Source organism: Hemiscyllium ocellatum, chromosome 6, assembly GCF_020745735.1.
Source record: "Hemiscyllium ocellatum isolate sHemOce1 chromosome 6, sHemOce1.pat.X.cur, whole genome shotgun sequence".
Classification (NCBI taxonomy): Eukaryota; Metazoa; Chordata; class Chondrichthyes; order Orectolobiformes; family Hemiscylliidae; genus Hemiscyllium; species Hemiscyllium ocellatum.
In genome coordinates this window covers 19712475-19734240 of record NC_083406.1, presented here as the reverse complement: position 1 = coordinate 19734240, position 21766 = coordinate 19712475, and the positions used below count along the sequence as shown (strand labels likewise).

General features: G+C 42.0%; 1 protein-coding gene across 4 annotated transcripts in view; it reads right to left on the bottom strand.

The window, feature by feature from the left end:
- The window catches only part of LOC132816381 (dedicator of cytokinesis protein 9-like), a 349182-nt gene that overhangs the window by 10294 nt on the left and 317122 nt on the right, over window positions 1-21766 (bottom strand). For all 4 annotated transcript variants that reach the window (XM_060825856.1, XM_060825860.1, XM_060825855.1 and 1 more), the window contains exons 46-51: window positions 18134-18256; window positions 17325-17438; window positions 14702-14848; window positions 12918-13128; window positions 3993-4183; window positions 1011-1111 (exon numbers count right to left, since the gene is read on the bottom strand). In XM_060825856.1, the coding sequence (XP_060681839.1) occupies window positions 1011-1111; window positions 3993-4183; window positions 12918-13128; window positions 14702-14848; window positions 17325-17438; window positions 18134-18256 (887 nt within the window). The remainder of the gene's footprint in view (window positions 1-1010; window positions 1112-3992; window positions 4184-12917; window positions 13129-14701; window positions 14849-17324; window positions 17439-18133; window positions 18257-21766) is intronic.

Genomic DNA, 21766 nt, shown 5'->3' with positions numbered 1-21766 from the left:
CCATTGGCCCATTTGGTCAAGATCCTGTTGTAATCTGAGGTAACCCTCTTCGCTGTCCACTACACCTCCAATTTTGGTGTAATCTGCAAACTTACTAACTGTACCTCTTATGCTCGCATCCAAATCATTTATGTAAATGACAAAAAGTAGAGGACCCAGCACCGATCCTTGTCACAGGCATTCCACTGGTCACAGGCCTCCAGTCTGAAAAACAACCCTCCACCACCATCCTCTGTCTTCTTCCTTTGAACCAGTTCTGTATCCAAATGGCTAGTTCTCCCTGTATTCCATGAGATCTAACATTGCTAATCAGTCTCCAATGGGGAACCTTGTCGAATGCCTTACTGAAGTCCATATAGATCATATCTACCTCATCAATCTTCTTTGTTACTTCTTCAAAAATCTCAATCAAGTTTATGAGACATGATTTCCCACGCACAAAGCCATGTTGACTATCCCTAATCAGTCCTTGCCTTTCCAAATACATGTGCATCCTGCCCCTCAGGATTCCCTCTAACAACCTGCCCACCACCGACATTCTTTGAATGTGGTGAGGGTGTAGCTGATTTTGGCTCCTGCCCATCCCTTGGACTATGAGGATGAGCAAGTGGGTTCTGTAAACACAGCTGATAAGGACACAGTAAAGGCCAGCCTGACATTTGCACAATCTGGAACACAAGCACAGAGTTTCAGAATAAGGGGACATCATACTGGTTTGAGATGAGGAGAAATTGCTTCACTCCGATAGTTGCGACTCTTTGGAATTCTCGAGTAGAGGGAGGTTGTGGGTGCTCCGACATGGGTTTATTTTAGCCTGCTCTGGGCCAATCATGGAAGGGGGCAGGAAAGTGGAGTTGAGGTGAAGATTTGTTGTGATTGTATTACAGGGTGGAGGAACTGGACAGTCCATTTCAGCTCCTAATTCTTGTTATCTTCAATCCCAAGAGTGATTGGGATCCAATTAACTTGTCTCCTTCTGTAATATAACAACTCAGAAATGCTGGGACTACCTGAACACTTCCTTCAGTTGTTTCACTTTGTTGTCTGGATACTTTTTCACATTGGCTTCTTCTAGGAATGCCCGGGCATACGCTAATGGCCCAGCATTGACCTACAGGAAGAAGTAAAGAAACACTACATTCATTATTGTGTGACAGCAATAACTGGAGCAAAGCCTGTGCTATTTCTTATCTGAAACATGTCACAGATGGTTAGCAAAGCTTCTTACCATTCATACATAATTATTTCTTGATATATAGATGATATACATATCTAATATATATACATTTCTCACTACCACACTAAATATTTGCACCTACATCTGGCCTAGATCTACCTCAATAAAAATAGACGTATATTTATACAGTACCTTCCATGAACAGCAGACATCTTGAAGTAGCCACATGTGGCCTCTGTCATAAAGCAGAAAACGCAGCAGTCAATCTGCACACTATAAGCTCCCACAGCAATGCGATAATAACTAGGTGATGTGCTCTTGTGATATTGACTGAGGAGCAGACATTGACCAGGACACCATGGAGAACTTACCCTGCTCTTCAAAATACTAATCTTTTATATGTTCCCAAAGGGGCAGATCGGGCTTTGGCTTAGCAGCTCATTTAAAATGACACTCAGTGGCGCACTCCCTCATCACTGCTCTGGTAATGTGCTCTGATTCTTGTGCTCAAGTCCTGGGGTCGAACTTGGAGCAGTAGAGTCATTACATCACAGGAGGAGGCCATTTGGCCCATGCAGTCCATCCTGGTACTCCAATCCAAACAGTCCCACTCCCCCACTCTCTACGTCCCCCCACCCGACACCAAATTCACTGCCCATCCAGTTTGTTGCTAAGACTCCTGCTGCCTCAGTGACCACTGACCACATCAGCAGCAGTTTCCACGAATCAGGAACGTTATGTCTCAGGGCAGTGTGCCACCAACGACATTACATAGAGACCCACATAAATACATATTAAAAAGAGTTGTTTCACCCTTTGGCTATATGTCGTCTCTATTCCAATTATAGCTCATACGTCTTTAAAATATATTCTTAAAACTATAGGAAGGATGTGGAGGCATTGGAACGAGTGCAGAGGAGGTTTACCAGGATGTTGCCTGGCATGGTAGGAAGATCGTATGAGGAAAGGCTGAGGCACTTGGGGCTGTTCTCTTTGGAGAAAAGAAGGTTTAGGGGAGATTTGATAGAGGTGTACAAGATGATTAGGGGTTTAGATAGGGTTGACAGTGAGAACCTTTTTCCGCTAATGGAGTCAGCTGTTACTAGGGGACACAGCTTTAAATTAAGGGGTGGTAGGTATAGGACAGATGTTAGGGGTAGATTCTTTACTCAGCGGGTTGTGAGTTCATGGAATGCCCTGCCAGTAGCAGTGGTGAACTCTCCCTCTTTATGGTCATTTAAGCGGGCATTGGATAAGCATATGGAGGTTATTGGGCTAGTGTAGGTTAGGTAGACTTTGGTCGGCGCAACATCGAGGGCCGAAGGGCCTGTACTGCGCTGTATTTTTCTATGTTCTATAAAATTGTCACCTCATTTCAAACCACGTTATGGAGAATTCATGACTGTACTGCTAACATTACTGATAACAGACAGATACTTATTTTTTGCCATCCACAGGCAGTTACCGAAAATCTAAAACATTATCGGGACTTGTCAGGTCAGAGGGACTGGAACTCGGGGACAGAGTTAAAAAATAAAGGTTGACCTGATGATGGAGGTGAACAAACATTTCTTCTCTCAAAAGGACTGTGTGTCTGTGGAACTCTTTTACTTACAGAATGGTGGACAAAGAGTCATTGAATATTTTTAAGGCAGATGTATATTGACTCATCTGTTAGTCAAGAATCTCAGGTTATAAGGGGACAGGTCAGAGTGTGGAGTTGTAGCTATAATCAGATTAGCCATGATCTTATTGAATAGTCAAGCAAGCTCAAGGGGCTGAATGGCCTACCTCTGTTCCTGATTCAATGTGCATAACACCCTTACTGTTGCTGTTAACACTCATCTCTCTGTCTCGCTGTTTGAACTCTTTATTACTTCCACACCGGATATTGTTCTTTCTTCTCTCTACATCCATCCCTATATAATGCTCACAAAGACATTATTCTCTCGGCTTTATGATGAATAATTGAATGGTTAGAAGTCTAGGCTAGTAGACACATCACACCCAACCTGTAAATCCCAAATATATTCTTGTTCATTCCCCACTTGCTGGAATTAATTAGTTTGCTCGGAATTCACCCTGATTGCACTATAAGCTAAAACAACTCGAGGAATGGGGGAGTTACATACAGAAGAGAGTTTGAGTCAAAATCGTTCATGTTCATGTTTTCCAATGGTTCAATTTGTCTTATCAGACATCACCCACAAAATTGGCATCAGTTCCTTAGTCTAAATTATGAGATTCCACCAATTGCAATGCTTTTAGGGTGGCTCTTCAAACTGCAATCAATTTCCCAGGTGCACATGCAAGCTTTTTTTTAAGAATAGATTCCCTACAGTCTGGAAATATCCCATTCGGCCCAACAATTCCACACCGACTTTCTGAAGAGGAGCCCACCCAGACCCATTCCCCTAACCTAGAACTCCATATTTATCTCTGACTAATGCACCTAACCTACTCATCCCCGAACCCCGGGCAATTTAGTATGACCAATTCACCTAACCTTCACATCTTTGGATAGTGGGAGGAAATCGGAGCACCCAGAGGAAACCCATGCAGACATGGGGAGAATGTGCAAACTCCACACAGACAGTCACCCGAGGTTGGAATCGAACCCAGCTCCTGGCGCTGGGAGGCAGCAGTGCCACCCACTGAGCCACCATGCCACCCAGGAAACTGACTAAACCAGTTAAGGTGGTTCAGTAACTAACCAGTGAAATTGAAGCAAAGTTTGTGCACAAATTTTCAACTGCACACAAAGTGGAATCTTTAATTCCATTCTATAGTTATGTACACAAGAAAGGATAGTCACCTGCACGATGACACTGCCTTGGAGTTTCAGTTGCAACTTAATCATATCCACATCTGAGGAGGAGCATAATATTTGTAGCTCGGTCACTTTATTACCCATTTCATCAATTGCCACCTCAATGGGATTCATATCCACATGCTGCTGGTACATGACAGGGATGCGCTTTTTCACGTAGGGAAAGCAGTGAGTAGCTAATAAAGAGAGAACATAATTTCCATCAGAAACATTCTATCAAACAGTGACATTGCAAAATCATTTATGAGTGACATGTTACTTCACTAACTTGTGAATGAAAGATATTCCCAGGTGGACACACAAATGCAGCTAATTACTTTCTGCAGGCTACCTTCAACACAGATGCCATTCACATATCTAGCATTCCAAATATTGCAAATTATTCCAGAATGGGAAGAGATATTAGGAGAGGTGACTGAACACTTGCTCAAACAGTTTGGTTTTAAGGGCCTCTGAAGGGTCAGGCAGAGAGACAAAAGGTTTTACGCAGTTAAGTCACAGACGAACCACAATCCCAGTGAACGGTCAATACAGTGACAGAATTGGGGAAAAATTATCGACAGGTAATTTTATTCTGAATGCTCAGGATATGCACTGTAATTTCAGGCTACATAGTCACCTGCTCTCCTGATGGTAAGATACACAGACAGACTAGTGTAGGAAAGTTACTAGCAATGCTACTTCAGCCGTTCCAAATTAACATGCAGTACAATAAAAAAACAACAACCTCCATATGAGAACTTCAAATGCAATTAAATGTCTCAAGGAGATTTGTAAAGCAAAATTTAACAATGAACCACATAACGGAGCAGAGAGTGGAGTAGCAATATTGTCACTGGACTAGAAATCCAGAAACCCAGGCTAATGAACTGGTTTGATTCCCATCGGTTGGTGGTGAAACTGGAGATCAAACAATACAAGTCTGGAATTACCATTAGCCCAATAAAATCCTAACTGGTTCAATAATGTCCTTTAGGGATTGAAATCATCTGTCCTTACCCAGTCTGGCCTAAATGTGACTCCAGACTCACAGCAAAGTGGTTGATTCATAGCTGCCCTTTGAAATGGACAAGTAAGCCACTCTCTTGTATCTAACTGCTACAAAGTTGGAAAGAAGGAAAGAAACCAGGTGGGCCTCAGAGTATCACCAAAGCCCCAGAAATAACAGTAGCACACAGTCGGGCCAATCCAGTAAAATCCTCATTATTACACCTGGGGGCTTGTGCCAAAATTGTAAGAGATGTTCCACTGACTAGTCAAGCAACAGCCTGACAGTCATTCACATGGTATCATACCTGAGAGAAAAGGGCCCGGCATGATGGCTCAGTGGCTAGCACTGCTGCCTCACAGCACCAGAGATGCGGGTTCGATTCTACCCTTGGGTGACTGTGTGGTATCTGCACATTCTACCTGCCTCTGTATGGTTTCCTATAGGTGCTCTGGTTTCCTCCCACTGTTCAAAGATGTGCATTTTGGGCGGACTGGCCACACTAAATTGCCCTGTAGTATCCAGGGATGCGCAGCCTAAGTGGATTGGCTGTGGGAAATGTAAGGTTATGGGGACAGGGTAGGTAGTGGGGTCATCTGGGTGGGATGTTCTATAGAGGCTGGGTGCAGACTTGATGGGCTAAATGGCCAGCTTCCACACTGTAGGGATTCTATAATGATTACCATGCCTGAGCTGGCAGCATAGTGGTATATAGTTGGCAGTGACCTGCTTTGGGAATTTTCAACATTGACTCTGAATCTCACGAAGTCCCATGTCTTGAGAGCAAACATGGACAAGTAAACCCTCTGCTGATTACTACCTACCAGTCCCCTTGGCTGATGAAACAGTTCTTTTCATGCGGATCACTACTTGGAAGGAACACAGAGAATAGCAAGGGCACAGAAGGTACTCTGTCAATCACTAACAGTTACCCAGTAAGTAACTATTGAACAAGCTGGTCAAGTCCTAAAGGACACTGCTGCTCAAATGGGCCTGCAGCAAGTGGTCAAGTAACCAACAACAGGGAACATCGACCTTACTTTGCCCATTGACCTGTTATAGATGCATATGTCCCTGACAGTGTCACTCGGGCTGACCACCACACGGTTGGTGTGGAGGCAAAGTCCCGCCTACACATTGAGGATATCTTCCACCATTCTGTGTGGCACCACCAGCATGCTGAACGGGTTAGATTTCAAACAGACCTAGCAATTCGAGACTGAGCCTTCATGAAGCATTGTGAGCCATTATCAGCAGCAGAATTGTATTCAGCCACCATTTGTCACCTCATGGCCCTACTCTACCAATAGCATCAAACCTAGGGATCAACTCTGCTCAAAGAATGTGTGCTGACAAATGCTTGAAATATAGAAGATAGGAGCAGGAGTAAGTCATTCGACTCCTCAAGTCCACTCTGTCATTCAGTATGATCAAGGTTGATCAACCTCAACACCCTAAACCTGCTCTCTCCCCATTTCCTTAGATCTCTTCAGCTACAACAGCTATATCTACTGCCTTCTTGAAAACACAATGTTTTGCCCTTAACCATTTTCGGTGGTCATGGATTCCCCAGGCTCACCACTCTCTCATCATCTCAGTCCTGAAAGGTTTTCTTTTATCCTTAAACTATGACCCCTGGTTCTGGACTCACCAACATCAAGAACATCTTATCTTGTCGAGTCCTGTTAGAGTTTTACAAGTTTCTATGCAATTCCCCTCGTTCTTCTAACTTCCATATTGAGGAAGTCACAACTGGGTTGAAATGATCAAAGATGTGGAATGCAAATTGTCAAAGGAGAGCTCAGGGTGGGATGCATTCTCATGGCGGTCAAAGAGAGTGCTATTAGGAGGGTCTTGAGGCTTCCCTTGGAAGCCTTTGTCTCAACTTCAAGTTCAGGAGTAATTCGTCCAGAATTGCTCCACCAAATGTGGCTTCCTTTGAAGGAAAGCACACCTCAGAGGCTGAGAAAAAAAACCCAAGCCAGCAATTCACCCAAAATCCAATTCTTTGCTTGCAGTGCCCTGTCTGATTTGTAGTCGAACTTTCTCAGTGTCGATGCGAAGGTGCCAGTGTTGGACGGGGGTGGACAAAGTCAAAAATCTCATGACACTGGATTATAGTCCAACAAATAAACCTATTGGACTATAACCCGATGTTGTATGATTTTTGGCCTTCTGAGTGTTGATTGATTTTAGCAAACCCAACAGAAACTTACCCAACACCCCAGGAGACAGACATGGTCAGCTTCACCTTGAAGACTAATAAGAAATGACCCACCCCATGAAGTCAATTAAAGCTAATTGAGCTTTGGACAATACCACATGAAAGCACACACAAGGGCATTATTCAGTTCTGACGGACCGAGGCCTCCCTTCTGGGTGTGGTCCTTTGCGCTCAAAACAAAAATTTGAGAAATAAACTCTGAAACGCAGGAGCTATTAGGTGAACTTTAGAAGGTGCTGCATATCAGATATGAATTATTCCCACAGCAATTCAGCATTCAAAGCCTTTGCGTTTTATGGTACTTCAGTCTGAATCTTTTGTGACCTTGCTCTGTGAACTGTTAATTCAGACAATAGCCTCCACATCATAAAACTGGCTCCACCAACCGATTATCTACAGATCAGCAACAAATGGAACAGTACAAGTGATTAAGGTCTGAGAGAAAAGTGAGTCAAAGACTCAACATTTTCTGTCCTTTAATCTAATTCAATCGAGTCCAAATGAAACAGTTCAGTAACTTAATTCCAACTGGATACCTACATATTTTGATTAAAATATACAACTTCACTGCCTTGTTAAAGTTGGTTTCTGCTTTAAACCCTCTTCTGAACTGCAAGACTTTGATTATTGCACTCAAGGCTGGATTCTCATACTCTATGCTCCAGACTGGAGGTCAGGTCACCCAAAACGCTAATACCCAGGTCTTGGCTAACAACACGCTAGCTAACCTATTTGCTGACCTACATTAGCTCACAGAAATAGGCCAATCAGCTCATTGAGTCCACTCTGCTATTCCATAAGGTCATAGCTGATCTGATAATCCTCAAATCCACTTTCCTGCCTTTTCCCCATAACTCTGACTGCTTCACAGATTGAAACTCTGACCATATCAGACTTAATAACCCAATCTCTATGGCTCTCTGTGGTAAGGAATTCCACAGATTCACTAACCTCTGTGAGAAGAAATTTCTCCTCATCTCTCTCTTATGCCCGCTGGTCCCAGACTCTCCCACAAGGGGAAACTACCTTTCTTACTCAAACTTGCCTGATAAGACAGTGCTTCCATAGCAGGGAGCAGCCGAGTGAAACTTCTCTGCACAGCTTCCAATGCCAGTAAATCTATCCTTAGAGAAGTGAACCAAAACTGCTCATACTATTGCAGCAGTGGTCTGACTAATGCACCGTACAGTTTTAAGAAAACCTCCCAATTTTATACTCTAGTCCCTTTGAATTGGAGGTGAACAATCCTCTTGCCTTTTCTATTAATAATATCAAGCAATGACTTGATTCTAAAACTCTTATCCTTGTTTACAAACACACCTTGTCCCTTCCTACCTCTGTAATCCCCTCCAGCTTTGCATCCCTGTGACAATTCTGTGCTCCTCTAATTTGGCTTCAACACTGGTGCTGTTACTTCAGTTACCTGGGCCTCCAAGCTCCAGAACTCCCTCCCTGCCTCTTAATTTCACTTTCCTCCATTAAAATACTTGAAATCTACTTTCCGACTGACCTTTTCATCATTTAAGCTAATGAGCAGGACTGTGCGGGTTTCCAGTTCAACTATCCTGCCTGAATACTGTTGGGAATCCACTGAGGAGAAAGCCAGATGCTCTGTTGCTGTTTTACACTCGGCGGGGCATTCACTGGCTCAGAGCAAGAATCCAACCCATTTGGGGAGGTTGTCCCACCTGAGGGGGGGTGGTGCCAGTCTGATTGGCTGACAGCACCGTAGACTCAGCAGTGCCAGGTGAGAGTGGTAGCCCCTACTGGAACTACAGCCAGTATTTGAAGTGGAGGATGGTAAGGAAGTTGGGCAAAAGTGAGGACTGCAGATGCTGGAAATCAGAGTCTAGATTAGAGTGGTGCTGGAAAAGCACAGCAGGTCAGGCAGCATCCGAGGAGCAGGAAAATTGACATTTCAGGCAAAAGCCCTTCGTCAGGAATGAAGGAAGGCTGGGTCAGGCTGGTACACCTTAGTGAGCTCTCCACCTCTTACCGAACACAAGCACGTGCAGCAAAAGCTGACAGGATTCCCGCTTGGCTGAGCACCACTCCCCATGTTTGACTGTCTTAAAATATTTATGAGGGAGAGAAAAAAAAATGAGAGGGTGTCCATTACATCTAGATTTTTAAAAAAATTTAGATTACTTACAGTGTGGAAACAGGCCCTTCGGCCCAACAAGTCCACACCGACCCGCTGAAGCGCAACCAACCCATACCCCTACATTTACCCCTTACCTAACACTATGGGCAATTTAGCATGGCCAATTCACCTGACCCGCACATCTTTGGACTGTGGGAGGAAACCGGAGCACCCGGAGGAAACCCACGCAGACATGGGGAGAATGTGCAAACTCCACACAGTCGCCTGAGTCGGGAATTGAACCCGGGTCTCAGGCGCTGTGAGGCAGCAGTGCTAACCACTGTGCCACCGTGCTGCCCACTCTAGATCAGAGTGGTGCTGAAAAGCATAGCAGGTCAGGCAGCATCCGAGGAGCAGGAAAATCGATGTTTTGGGCAAAAGCCCTTCATCAGGAATAAACTCTGGTTTCCAGCATCTGCAGTCCTCACTTTTGCCTAGTCCATTACGTCTACCCTATCAAGCCATTTCATAATTTAAAGACCTCTATCAGGTCACCCTTCAGCATGGTCTTGTAGAAAGAAAAAGAGGCGCAGTCTGTTTAATCTCAATTCTTTTGCCTGTTTTCAATTGTGACTGTGGTGAGTAGTCAAGTTTTCTTTGTTACTTTCTGATGATAGGTCGTACAATAGAATATAGAATGCCTACAGTGTAGAAACAGGCCATTTGGCCAAACAAGTCCACACCAACTTGCTACAAGAGCATCTCACCTAGATTCTCAGCCCTACCCTATCGCTGAAATCCTGCATTCTCCATGGCTGATCCACCTAACCTACAATGGGCAATTTAGCTTAGCCAACCCATTTGAGGTGCACATTTTGGACTGTGGGAGGAAACCCACCCAGGCACCGGGAGAACATGCAAACTCCACACAGACAGTCACCCGAGGCTGGAACTGAACCCTGGTCCTTGGGGCTATGAGGCTGCACTGCAGGTACAAGAGTACCTCACTATCAAGACTTTATGATTAGAAAGAGAGATGTAGATGAATATGGAGGAAGTCCAGGAGTTGGGCCAGCGTAATTAGAAGCTTTAATCACCAGTGACGGGGTGAAGGGATCAAATCAGGGTCAGAGGATTGAAGGGTGCAGATGGAGTTGAAATGTTGGCAAAAGTCACTAAAGTAGCTGGGGCAATTGGAAAATTTAAGAAAACAAGTAAGTATTTTTTATAACGTCTTTCTTGGATTGTGGATATCACTGACAAGGTCAATATAAGTGGCTCAACCCTTATTGGCCTTGAAAGGAGTGGCTTGCAAGGGTGGTTGAGGGGGCAGTTAAGGGTCAATCACATTGCTGTGGAGATGCAGTCACGGCAGCCAAACTGGACACAAATGCCCAACTTCTTTTCCTGAAAGAGGTTCGTGAACATGGTGGAGCTTTTTTTGATTTACAACAAATCGACGACTGTTTCACGATCACCATAACCAAAACTGGCTTTCAAACTGCAGAGTTCCTTTAAATTAAAATTCAATTCCACCAGCTTCCATGCTGGGAATTTGAACTAACTAAGGTTTCTGAGTTGGCTTTACCACTATGCCACTGTCTCCCCTGCATTTAATGCACTGAGGCTGAGGAAACAATATAGGACAGCAGCTTTATGGCATCGTGTGCCAGGATTGGGAGAACAGGCAGGAGGAAATAAACATAAATCACATCTAGGGATAAACGAATAAACAGTTTCCATGGAATCAGTAAATTTTGACAGTAAGTGACAACTGATAAGTACATACATACACAAGCTAATTAGATTAATTTAAATGAATACTCAAGTATATGGAACTATAAAAATATAGAGTTAAGAATTTTTATAGGGAGTCATCAATTAATCATGTCAGCACTCGTTATGGCATTTTACACATGAAGTTTCTGTGCATTAGATAAAGCTAAGACCATCAACTTGACATCATTTCATAGCAAAACCAGACATTGGACTCAGGCAAGGCTCTTAAATTACCCAACTGTACTGCATGATTGAGAAAGATTGTTCGGTGCATAGATCACCTTGTTTTCTACATTACAACAGTGACTACACTTCAAAAACACTGCACTGACTGTAAAGTGCTTTAAGAGTGCTTGAAGTCACAAAAAACTATAAAAATGTATGTCCTTTTCTTCTCATGATTTTCCTTTTGACTTAATGTTTACCATCAATTATTATCAGTTCCCCAAGACACTTTTATCGAGTTTTTAAAAATTAAATTACAAGATGTGGGTGTCACCGGCAATGTCAACCATAATTGCCCTCACGATTAAACAAATTGTAAATATATTGTGTAATTCTCCCTCAATATTCTTGCATCTAATGTGGAAGCGTGTTTTAGCAAATACCTGGTCAAATTGAGCTGAGCTTATCCAACAAAACCTGTTTTTGTTCTTGCATCTAATGTTGCTTCCCTCAGATAGACTCTCTCGGTATATAATGTAGCATCTACACAATTTTCAACAGGAGCTGATCAATCAAAGGCTGCTGGCACAGATTTGTTAAGGTTCTCTCATTGGAGGCTAGTTAGAAAAAATACAGATCTATACCTTCAGAGGAATAGGCAGCACTCTGGCTAGAAAATTAGCTAATTGTTAAGATACAATAGTCAGGGTTAAGAGATTGTTGCACTGGATTAGAAAAGATGCACATCTTAGATTCACTTTTAACCATGTTCAACATGAATGGTGTATCTAAATTTGCTGAGGAGATGTGGTAAGTGGCAGCAGTGAAAGCTTCAGAAAGGTAAATGGAAGTTATCAGGATGAGAAATAATAGCAACATTGAAATAAAACTATCAAGTGTTTAAAATAATCAGCAGAAACTGTGAAGAGAGAAACAGGGTTAAGGTTTCAAGTCAAACTTGGCTTTTCTTCATCTACAAATTCAATTTAATGCGGATAATTGCGAAGTACTATCATCCTCAAACAACTCTTGACACCTCATTCTGGAGGTAGTCAACAGCTTCAGGTACCTCAGTTCAACAGTGACCAGAAATCCCCTCAAGGCTAAAATTAGTACCAAGGCACAACTGTCATGTCAGTGCTGAGAGGCTGAGTGTGAACTAACAACAAATGAGTGAGACATACAAAGCTCTGTGTGCACTAGGCTTGTGCTGTCAGCACTCTCCTTGCTAACAGCAATATCCAGACAACTCTTCTAAGCCAAGAACGGCTGCTGAACAGACTCTACTGCTTCAGATGAATATTGGATGTCTCCTGACAATGATAAAGTGCTGGATGTGGGGAAGTAGACTGGTGTGTAAGGATCCAGCATGCATTCCCTCAAGTCAGTGATGATTGTGGAGATTAGGACCCACAACTGACGGTATGGTCAACAACAGTGCAGTGTTGACAACTGGGGATCATTAACAATTTAGAACTGGAGCAGTACCTAGTCAGCTTGGAGTACTGTTGGATGTTGTAGAGATTTGACAGTTGGAGTCAACATGGGGATTTGAAATAAGGGATGAGAATTTTAAAAAGTGAGGCAGGACAGAATCTAGGTCAGCTAGCACAAGTTTGGGGAAGGGATTTTATTCTAGGGCACGACAAAGCAATAAAAGATGAGATTTACTTGTTAAAATTGTTCTCCTCTTGCACTGTTGCTCAACTCCTCCCTGTTTCTTTCCAGAAATGGTGAATGGCATCTCAAACACAAACCGCTGAATATTGTGACTTTTCTCAAAATCTGTTTTTCTGTCCAGCAATTCCTTCTCCTCAAGATATGGAGTCACGTAGGTCACTTGGATGTAGGCATATTTCGAATCCAAGTCTTTTGGATTGACCTGTTTCAAAAAGATATTGGAGTATATGTAATCTGTGCTGTTATGTCAAGGGCAAATTAACAATTTGACAGAGGAACATATCTCTCCCAACGTAATAAACAGAGACTGAAGTATAAACAAAAGCACCTCAGCTTTGGCACTATGCAAATGTAAATTCTCTCTTATGTTGAGAGATGTAACCTTCCTAATAGGTTCAGCCGTACTCTAACAGGAGACTAACTAGCCATTTCTCCCACTTGACACTTGCATGGTGGATGACTGTTATTTGGGCTAAAGACAAGTGGGTTGTGTCAACTGTCCAATGATCAATGGAGGAACCACCGTTCTTTCTATAAACACATTAAATCACCCAGATTGGAGGGTGGAGGGGCTCATTTCAAAGTTTGCAGATGAAAAGAAATGCCAAATTGCAGTAGCAATTGAGAAGGACAGTGAAAGAATCCTGACAGAGCTATGACATATACAGACACTAAGCACACGGAAAAGTAAAAATATTGTTGGGCTACAGAAAATGAACAGGAAAAAGAGGATTAACTGGATAATCTATCCAAAGGGATAGCACTGGCACGATGGGTCAAATGGCCACTTTCTGCTCTAAGATCCAATGGCTGGAAGACCATGCCTGACTACATTAAGAGTCACTCCGCTGTTGAAGTATAATTAACTGTAAACCACTTTTGAACACTATATTACAAATAACAAGAGCTCTGCATACGAAGAAAGATATAAAGGAACTGGGGACAATTCAGAAAAGATTCATGAGAATTTTGTAAAGATTGAGGACATTCAGGAATAAAGATAGATTGGAAATGTTGGGGCTGCATTTCCTTAGAGAAAAGGAGGCTAAGAGCAGATTTGGGAGCCAGCAGGACCATGGGATTAGTTTGGACATTGATACAGTGAATCTCATGCCTGTGCTGTCCTTCCCTTTTCAGTGGCTGAAAAGTGCAGTCAATGTAAGTCCATGGCAAAGAGATTCTGATGATGCGGGAAGGTTAACCTGTTAACTCGTCTTACCAAGGACAGAGCAGTGGTAGGTTTTTATTATTGCCGAGTTTTTTCTGTAAAGTTTTTTGCCAATTAGACTAGATTTGCTAATCACTAGAGTAAAACTTACCTTAAGCCTGCTACATATTTTAATCCAGCTTAGAGACAAAGGCTGCAGATGCTGGAATCAAAGGTAGACAAGCTGGATGCTGGAAGAACACAGCAAGGCAGGCAGCATCAGAAGGTGGAGAATTCAATGTTTTGGGTGTAACCCTTCTTCAGCTCTGAACAAGGGTTACACCCGAAATGTTGACTTCTCCACTGCCTGATGCTACCTGGTTTTCTGTGTTCTCCCAGCCTCCTGTTTGTCTACCACATACTTCAAGCTTAAGCATTGAGTCATGCTGGTTGAAGTGTCTGACCCTCCTAAATCTTTCAGATATATTGAAGTTTTGGAAACTTCTGGGAGGTAACCTGACTCAGTGCTGAAGAGGAGAAATGCATCACGAAAGCAACAGATTGCAAAAGGTAAAAGATAAGAAAGTGCTCACAGAAAAGCAAACAGTTTAAACACTGCTCTCCCTACCTTCCCGTCATCGTAGATCATCCGCACATTCTCGGATCCAAATTTGTCTGAGTAAAGTTTCAGAAGTCGCTGCGATATCTCAGATAGCTGGGTCAGTTTTGGCTCTTTGTAAATGTACTCCTTGCCGTCCTCATCCTCAAAGAACCCCTGTTAAAAGTGACAGAGGAGTAAGGCAGGTTGACATGTGAAAAGCACTCACAAGCAGACGCATGAAGCAATGAAACAAGGTCAACTCAAAAGTCTGAAAACGACAAACAAAGGCAAACAAAAGATTCTCCGAACTCCCCCAAGTGTACTATTAAGGCCAACTGGTTCCGAATTTTTTTTTAAAAGAAGGAAATGAAGTCAATGGCTGTAAATGTATATTGATTGTCATCTCAGCTGCATGTTCAATCTTGCCAATCCACATTACCAAATAATTTTGTTTTTTTTTTAATTGATACGCTTTTCTAGTTTCTTTGGGGAGAAGAATCCAGGTCTCATTTTTATTTCGGAGTGATAATAAGATGAGAACTTGGTGCCTGTTTTACACAGCAACAACAGGTCCTGCTTTTCAGGTTAGTAGAGGTTGAGAACATTAGACTGGCACAGCTTGGTCAGAAGGGGGGGTTCCAACACACGGAATTATTCACAATTCACAGAATAGACTCAGCAACCAAATTAATTAAAATTATGCAGAAAAGGTTTGGAATTTTACAAAAACACAACAAACTGATGGTCAACTCCAGGTCACCCTTTAATGTTTGCTACAGAATGTAAATGGTCGATCTTGTTTAGTGGGAAGATTCCAGGCTAATTCTTCCCATTTTTGCTCTTAAGTGAAGGATTAATTGTAATGCTGTTGGGTGCAATTCTGCCCTCTGAGAAGTGGTGGCAGGGACAGACAAGCGGGCAGTGTCAGTCACCTGTCTTTAATAAGGATTGGTTCTTGGATGATGCAAGTACTGTGTCTCCAAAATGATAAGTGAGTCTTTTGCCAAACTACACAAACCTGTCAACGGCTGTAATGCTCTCAATACCTCGGTAACACTGGCCCTCAAAAGCAGTCCATGTGTGTGGCTTAGCTCATGTTTTGTGTAGATTCAGGTCACCTTCAGGACCCACCATAAAATAACTATCACAAATAGCAATGAGGGAAGGCACACACAGAAGGAGGAACAGTTGGGCATATTACAAAAGGTACATGGAATTAAACCAGTCTGAAGTACAGACAGACATTCAGCTATCATTGCATTCAGAGTATGAGCGATGTAAAAGAACTTCATGAAATATGAAAAATGTGCATTCTTGATAGACTGACAAAAACTACCCACATCAAATCAAGAATGCCTTTAATGCAGTGAGGTTTACTGCATTATTTGCGACACCATCATTGATTTACCGCCGTATCTCTTTCATTGTCTGTAAACTGGTATTGCTATGAAAGTTTTAAAAACAAAAGAACAAAATAATAATAATCACATTTATTCCTAGCAGTCACTCTACAGGAAATCACCCCAAAACTAAAGAACACACCAAAGCTAATGATAGGAAAAAAAAAAGCTATTGAACTTCAGTATGCTTCAGTGAGTTTTAAAACTAGATGCTCTACAATTCTTTGTTTTGGTAAAAAGGAGGATCAGTGATTTACTACAATGCAAAGTGGATTACAATCAGCCAAATTTTTCCACTCCTCTGCATGCACCACTCAGGACAAGGCAAGGCAGTGGATGGTGTTCCTAACACAGCATTTCTAACCTCTACATTTAGCTAGACAGTTATGATTGCAAAGCAGATGATTTCAGACACAAACGAACAAGACCACACTAAGACAATATTAGGTGCTCACAGCTTATATGGAAGGACCTTAGTGGACAACTTACCGCTGCCTTTAAGAAGGGAAAAGAGTGGAAAGAATGCATTAATGAGATGCTGCAGCATAATATAAACACCAATGACCAGCAAACCATTTGTAAACAAAACATTTCAGTCTAACTGTGTTTTAAATTATCGCTTGTTGATTAAGATTCAAACAAAAGAGTATTTACAACCTAAATCAAGAACTGCTTTTAGCTCCCACACCCATTAAAGCATGCGCGATTTCATTTCCACTTGTTTTCAATTGAATTGCAGGAAAATCAAACAAGTATCATTTTGTAACTGTGTGACTCAGAGATGCTCCTCCAACTTTTAAGTACCAACACCTGGAGATAAATTGGGATGTGAGTATTTTGAAATTGCTGGGTGAACAATAGAAAAGATTATGGGTATAATCTTGTAACGGAAAAGACAGCAAGTCAAACCACTGTGCTGGCTCTTTGAAAGAGTTCTTCAATTCCACTCCCCTGTTTTAGTCCCTCTTTGTCCTGTAATTTTCAACTCTTTCAAGTATTTTCCAAATCCCTTTTGAAGTTCTTACTTAGCATGAAAAATCTCCCCCTCTCCCTCTGCTGGCATTTTTTCCCAATTATCTTAAATCTAAAGGGACACAATTTTTCTTTCCTTATGCTCGTATCACTTTTAAAAGTTTTATCCAAAACTAATCAAAACTATGAAACTTCTTCAAACAAATTGTTCCAGCAAAATCTTGCGGTTGCATATACAGGAAGAGGTAAATACAGCCAAACAAAAAACTGATAAATACCTGCCCAAAAAAGGCTACCCGAAAGTAGGTGCCTAGTAGTCTTTTTCCTGTGTGAGTAACTTCAGCAATTTTCTTGTAAGCTTGATGCAAAGTTTCATACAGATGAGCAAGTTTCTGAAGGTAGGAAATAGAAAACAAATCAGACTGAGTTTCCTCTCCCATAGATACATTCAGCAATAAAATCAATTAATTAAATAGACTACTTATATTCATTTTACCCTTCTAGTTTGAAAAGCATTATTAATTTACAGAAGATATTATAGTAGAGAAACAGGCCATTCACCTTTAATGAGTCCATGACCATGGTTAATGCTTCACACAGATGTGTTCCAGCTCTCTACAGCTCTTCCTATCAGGACATCCTTATCTATTTACCATCGTGTTTATACATTTTCCCCCTAAACAGATCTATGCTACTCACCTCCACCATTCTACATTCTCATCCCTCTCAGGGTCAAGAAAGTTTTCCCAATCTCCCTCCTGCATTTATTAGTTATTATCTTCAACTTATAACTTCTGGTTCTGTACTTCCCTAAAGGTGGAAATATCTTTTCAGCTATCTTCATAATGCAAAGACCTCATCAGGCCATTTCTCAACCTACTCCTTCCTGAAGAACAGAACCATAGACTGTCCATTCTCCCCTGATAAGTAGAACTTCAGTCCTTGTATCATCCACATTAACGGTTTTGTACCTGCTCCACATTTAAGCTAACAATAAGTTTAATCTGGTTATACTAGTTATTGGCATGACTTGCTCAAGATGCAAATCTCTTTGTTCTACATTTCTCTAACTTAACTAAGGGCTTACCTCAAATTCACGTCTTTTCTCATAAACTGGAATTATTAGTTTGTACACGTTCGAAATCAACTCATAGCGTTCTGCCTTCCAGAGTCCATCAGCACATTGTTCCAATAATTCCATCAGTACATCCTGTTAAATGTCAAAATTAGTCAGGCAAGAGTTTCCAAACAAGAACCATTCTGATCATAGATCATCGACCCTAAAATGTTACCAGTTTCTCTCTCCATGGATGTTGCCTGACCTGAGGAGTATTTCCAGATTTCTCTGTTATGACCTGTCATCAAGTTTAACGACACAAAAACCTCTTTGGCCCGTGCTAGCTCTGTGGTTCATTTCCATAATTCTGCAAATTTGATTTTTCAAGTCTTATCCAAGTCCCTCCTGAAAAGGTATTGTTGGATCTGCCGTCATCATTGTATTTCGGAGCTCAGCAATTGCATTACTTAATAAATATTTCCTTATTTACTTGTTCTCAGTGGGGTAGCACTCTTACCTTTTCATCAAAAGATACAAGTCCAAGAAAGGGTTGCCAAACTTGGATTTAAGATAAGAGGCAAAAAGATTCAAAGAGGAAAATGAGGAGATTTTGTTTAATGCAGAGAATTTAATGATCTCGAATGCACTGCCTGAAAGGGTAGACTGAATAGTAACTTTCAAAAGGGAATTGGACACAAGGTGCATCAATTTTTTTGGCCCTTCAAACTGAAATTCTCAAACACCAATGTTCACATCAATATCCAGAATACATTCCTCTGAGCTCATGTCTGTGGCGGTTAAATAACACTGCTCTGAAGCAAACCATTTAAGGTCAGTGTATTGTCAACACATCAGAGAGGTGCTTATGAACATTCACTGGGAATGGTGTACACTAGTGAACACCAGAAAGCAGCAGGTCGTCCATGTTTGACAGTTATCTCCACTAACTGGCATTACCCGTTCCCAGTGTATGCTGGATAAGGCAAAGCTTATTGCACATGAAAAGGACAAAAAAGTTGCAAGACTATAATAAACGAGCTGGGGAAGTGGGACCAATTGAATCGCTCCTTCAAAGAGCCAGCACAAGCATGGCGGACTGAATGGTCTTCTTGTGCATTGTTTGATTCTAAATCCCTATGCAAATTAATTTGCTCATATGGCAACACCATTGAATGAGATAATTAATGCAGCAGCAACTAACTTTGTGTTAATGCTCAAAATCTAAATCTGCAAAGCAAGCTCACAATGCAATAAAGCAAAGATTTACTAGCAATAAAAGCCCAACATAAATACAAAGCTGCATTGTAAATATAAATATCACAATGAGTGGTTGTATTACAACACCACAAACAGAGATAAGCAAAAATAAGAATCATACTCAAGTCCAATAAATTAATAAAATCAAACATAGCTTGCACATTTTTCTATATTAAACATTACACTGCAATCAAACACAAACATAACATAAAGTCATGTCATGAATAGACTATTTCCTTCTTGGTGGCTTGGAATTTGTACAGATTCCCTGTGTCTGCGAGCTTCTGTTTCCTCCCTTAGACCAAAGATGTGCAGGTTAGGTGGATTGGCCATGCTAAATTGCCTTGTAGCGTCCAAGGATGTGCAGGTCAGGTGGATTAGTCACAGTAAATGAGGTTTTACGGGATAGGGTGGTAGGGGAGGGAGGAGTCTAAGTCTGGTGGGATGCTTTCCAGAGGGTCAGTACAGACACAAAGGGCCAAATGACCTCTTTCCACACTGTAGGGATTCTATGATTCTAAGTATATATTTTTGTAAACTTACTCGTGGTTTGCAAAACACTGTAAAACTGAGAAATGCCACACGCAAATCCAATAAATCACCTTGTGTGTGGAGGAGCCTTTTAAAATATTCACTTTCCCAGTTCCTTTTTGCTTTTCTGATGACTTTCCTCCACTTGAGTACTTTTCTGGCCTTCAGATCTAACTAACTAACTGACCGGCCTCCGAAACAAATCCTGTTTAGCACATGTGCCCCTCCCTCCCTTAGACTGAACAATATCGCGACCCTAATTGGCTCCTCGTCTGACAATGCCTCAAATCCAAATCAGAAATCACACAACACCAAATTATAGTCCAACAGGTTTACTTGAAATGTTTTTGGAGCTATGCTCCTTTGTCAGGTGATGGGATTTCAAATAAACCGGTTGGACTATAACCTGGTGTCGTGTGACTTTTGACCTTGTCCACTTCAGTCCAACACTGACACCTCCACATCAAATTTAAATCATCATCTTTGTCATTATAACATGGCATCAGCTCTCCCCATTTCCAATCTCCTTTAGACTCTAAACCTTCTGTGATCTGCATTCCCCCAGTTCTGGTCTCTTGCACACTACCATTGGTCCCAATGTTTATCACTACTGGGTCCCACAGCTCTGATGCCCCCCTCTTTAAATCCAGTCACCTTTCTCCTTCCTCCTTTTAAGATACTTCGGCAAATTTAGCCTCAGGTGGCTATCTGTGTGGAGTTTGCACATTCTCCCCATGTCGGCGTGGGTTTTCGCTGGGTGCTCTGGTTTCCTTTCACAGTCCAAAGTTGTGCAGGTCAGGTGGATTGGCCATGCTAAATTGCCCATAGTGTTCAGGGGTGTGTAGGCTGGATATATTAGGGGAAATGTAAAGTAATAAATATAGAAGAAGAATGGGTCTGGGTGGGATACTCTTCGGAGGATCAGTGTGGACTTGTTGGGCCAAATGGCCTGTTTCCACACTGTAGGGATTCTATAGTTCTTTGGAATTGCCTCTTTGTGGCACAGCTATGTGGATTTTTCCTTATGCAACTTGGTGTTTAACTATAACTGTGAAACCTATTGGGACTTTCTGTGTGAGATGAAGGCAAGTTAGGCTATGGGCAGTAGAATTCTGGATGAGTTCAAGTTTACGCAAAAGATAAAGTGGGTGGCTGGCCAACAGTACATTGGAATGATCAAGTCTAAAGGTTACAGAGGAGCAGATAAGGGTTACCGAGGAGTAGATAAAGGCTTCAGCAGCAGGGACTGAGCCAAAAAAGGCCACTTAAGTGGAATGTCAATTTTAGTGATAGGGGCGGCACAGTGGTTAGCACTGCTGCCTCACAGCGCCAGAGACCCGGGTTCAATTCCCGCCTCAGACAACTGTCTGTGTGGAGTTTGTACATTCTCCCTGTGTCTGTGTGGGTTTCCTCCGGGTGCTCTGGTTTCCTCCCACAGTCCAAAGGTGTGCAGGTTAGGTGAATTGGCCATGCTAAATTGCCCATAGTGTTAGGTGAAGGGGTAAACATAGGGCAATGGGTCTGGATGGGTTGCTCTTTGGAGGGTCGGTGTGGACTTGTTGGGCCGAAGGGCCTGTTTCCACACTAAGTAATCTAGTCTCAACTCAGGGCCATGTATCTCATCACTTTCATAAACTCTGTGACTGTTCCACTGCCTATTTCTTACGAGTGTCTGCCCCTTTTCCTCCAACTCCAATGACCAAAGGGGTTTTATTGATTAAAATTGTTTTTTAAATAATTGACAGTGAACTGAAACAGATAGCAACAAAGACAGTTAGAAGAGACAGAAAATGCAGTGTTGGCAACATCTACTTCTCAGAATCCTGATAAGAATCATTCAGCACATCACCCTCAAGTATTTATAGATTTCGTGGT